We start from the raw sequence: 1,592 nt of genomic DNA on the forward strand, positions 1-1,592 counted from the left end.
CCGGCTGAAGGTATAGTCCGGCTACCCGAACACCCCCTAATCCAGGACTCCCTCGGCACTTAAAGAGGAGAAAGAGCATTATGCTGACCCCGAAAGGAAACGATGATAAGCGTGTGAAACTGTGCAAAATGGCTACCAACCCATGCGTGAAGGAATTTAGGTTTTAAGCAATTAAATGAGAGGAGCTTAGATACAAAAGTTCAGCACCTATGTATTGAGAAGATTAGTTACTATGGTTGTTAATGCACTTAGCATTTCACCTAAGCACCAATGCATTGGAAGATGTGACAAATTTCATGTGAAACGCAGCAGCAATGTTTCGTCGGTGAAAAAAACAAATTTGGGGTCACATTTTTGGATGACATTTGGTCTTCTTTTTTTGCACATGCCAAAATGCTTAACCTTTTTGCCTCAAAATCTGCAGGTAGCATTTGTATGTGACTAAGATCACATAAAAATTTTGTCTTGATTTTTTTCACATTCGACAAATTATTTTTGGGCCCGGGAGCATGTGCTCCCGTGAGCCAAATTGAATTTCCGGAAAGATAGTCGATTCCAATGAAATTTGGTGTAAAGAAAATACACAGAACATTGTGTCAAGGATGGTCAAAATAACAGCTGGTGTACTCAAATAATAACTCCTAATAAATAAATAGTTTTAAAAACTCTGAATAAAACACGCGAGAATAGTTTACGTACAGACATGTAGCCCACTGAAAGAGTGGCCTTTTCTTTTCCCGCCAAGACACCAACCATGCCATATGACAACCACACCTGTCATCATTATTTTCGTTTGGCATTACAGTATTTTACTCCCTGGACCACATTCTTTGCACACCAGAATCAATAAACGTTGACGACGAGGGCCACGAGGGGTGCCATCCATGCCAACCCGGCCTGCATGATTAAGTCTGAACTGCTGTCCCTCGTGGATACTCGGCGACCGGCGACCTCACCAGACCCCATCCGGCACCAACCCCGCGCTCCGGGACACCTATTTATAGCTCTCGCCGCGCACGCTCTGGGCAACCAAGCAGCCGCTGCAACATACTGCAACTACTTTGCACTAGCAACACAACGCTCTGACTGACCTCATAGCCTTCGCGCCTGCCCGTCTTAACTAGTTGATCGCCGCAGCAATGGCCTCCACCAACAGCTGGACCCACGAGATTGAGTCCTCAGTCGCGGCACCGCGCCTGTTCCGTGCCGGCGTCATGGACTGGCACACTCTGGCACCCAAGCTCGCGCCCCACATCGTCGCCAGCGCCCATCCCGTCAACGGCGAAGGCGGCATCGGCAGCGTCAGGCAGTTCAACTTTACCTCAGGTACGTACGCATCACAATCCCATACAACCCATGCGTGTCACCTCAGTCTAGAAATCCGGCGTGTATCTATACATGGTCAAGCGAAAGCATAACACGCAGTTGATCATGCAGCCATGCCCTTTAGCGTCATGAAGGAGAGGCTAGAGTTCCTGGACGAGGAGAAGTGCGAGTGCAAGTCAACCCTCATCGAGGGCGGCGGCATCGGCTCGGCCATCGAGACCGCAACGTCGCACATCAAGATGGAGCCGGCGGCCAACGGCGGGAGC

At 49.1% G+C, this 1,592-nt stretch overlaps 1 protein-coding gene across 1 annotated transcript; it reads left to right on the forward strand.

The window, feature by feature from the left end:
* Nucleotides 1-1,043: 1,043 nt before the first annotated feature.
* LOC119346078 (pathogenesis-related protein 1-like) lies at nucleotides 1,044-1,589 on the forward strand (the record flags this gene model as incomplete). Its single annotated transcript, XM_037615804.1, has 2 exons — nucleotides 1,044-1,326; nucleotides 1,438-1,589. Coding segments are annotated over exons 1-2 (339 nt in total), but the record flags the coding sequence as incomplete, so codon positions are not given.
* Nucleotides 1,590-1,592: the final 3 nt, after the last annotated feature.

The sequence above is a fragment of the Triticum dicoccoides genome, unplaced genomic scaffold (assembly GCF_002162155.2).
Source record: "Triticum dicoccoides isolate Atlit2015 ecotype Zavitan unplaced genomic scaffold, WEW_v2.0 scaffold38462, whole genome shotgun sequence".
Taxonomy (NCBI): domain Eukaryota; kingdom Viridiplantae; phylum Streptophyta; class Magnoliopsida; order Poales; family Poaceae; genus Triticum; species Triticum dicoccoides.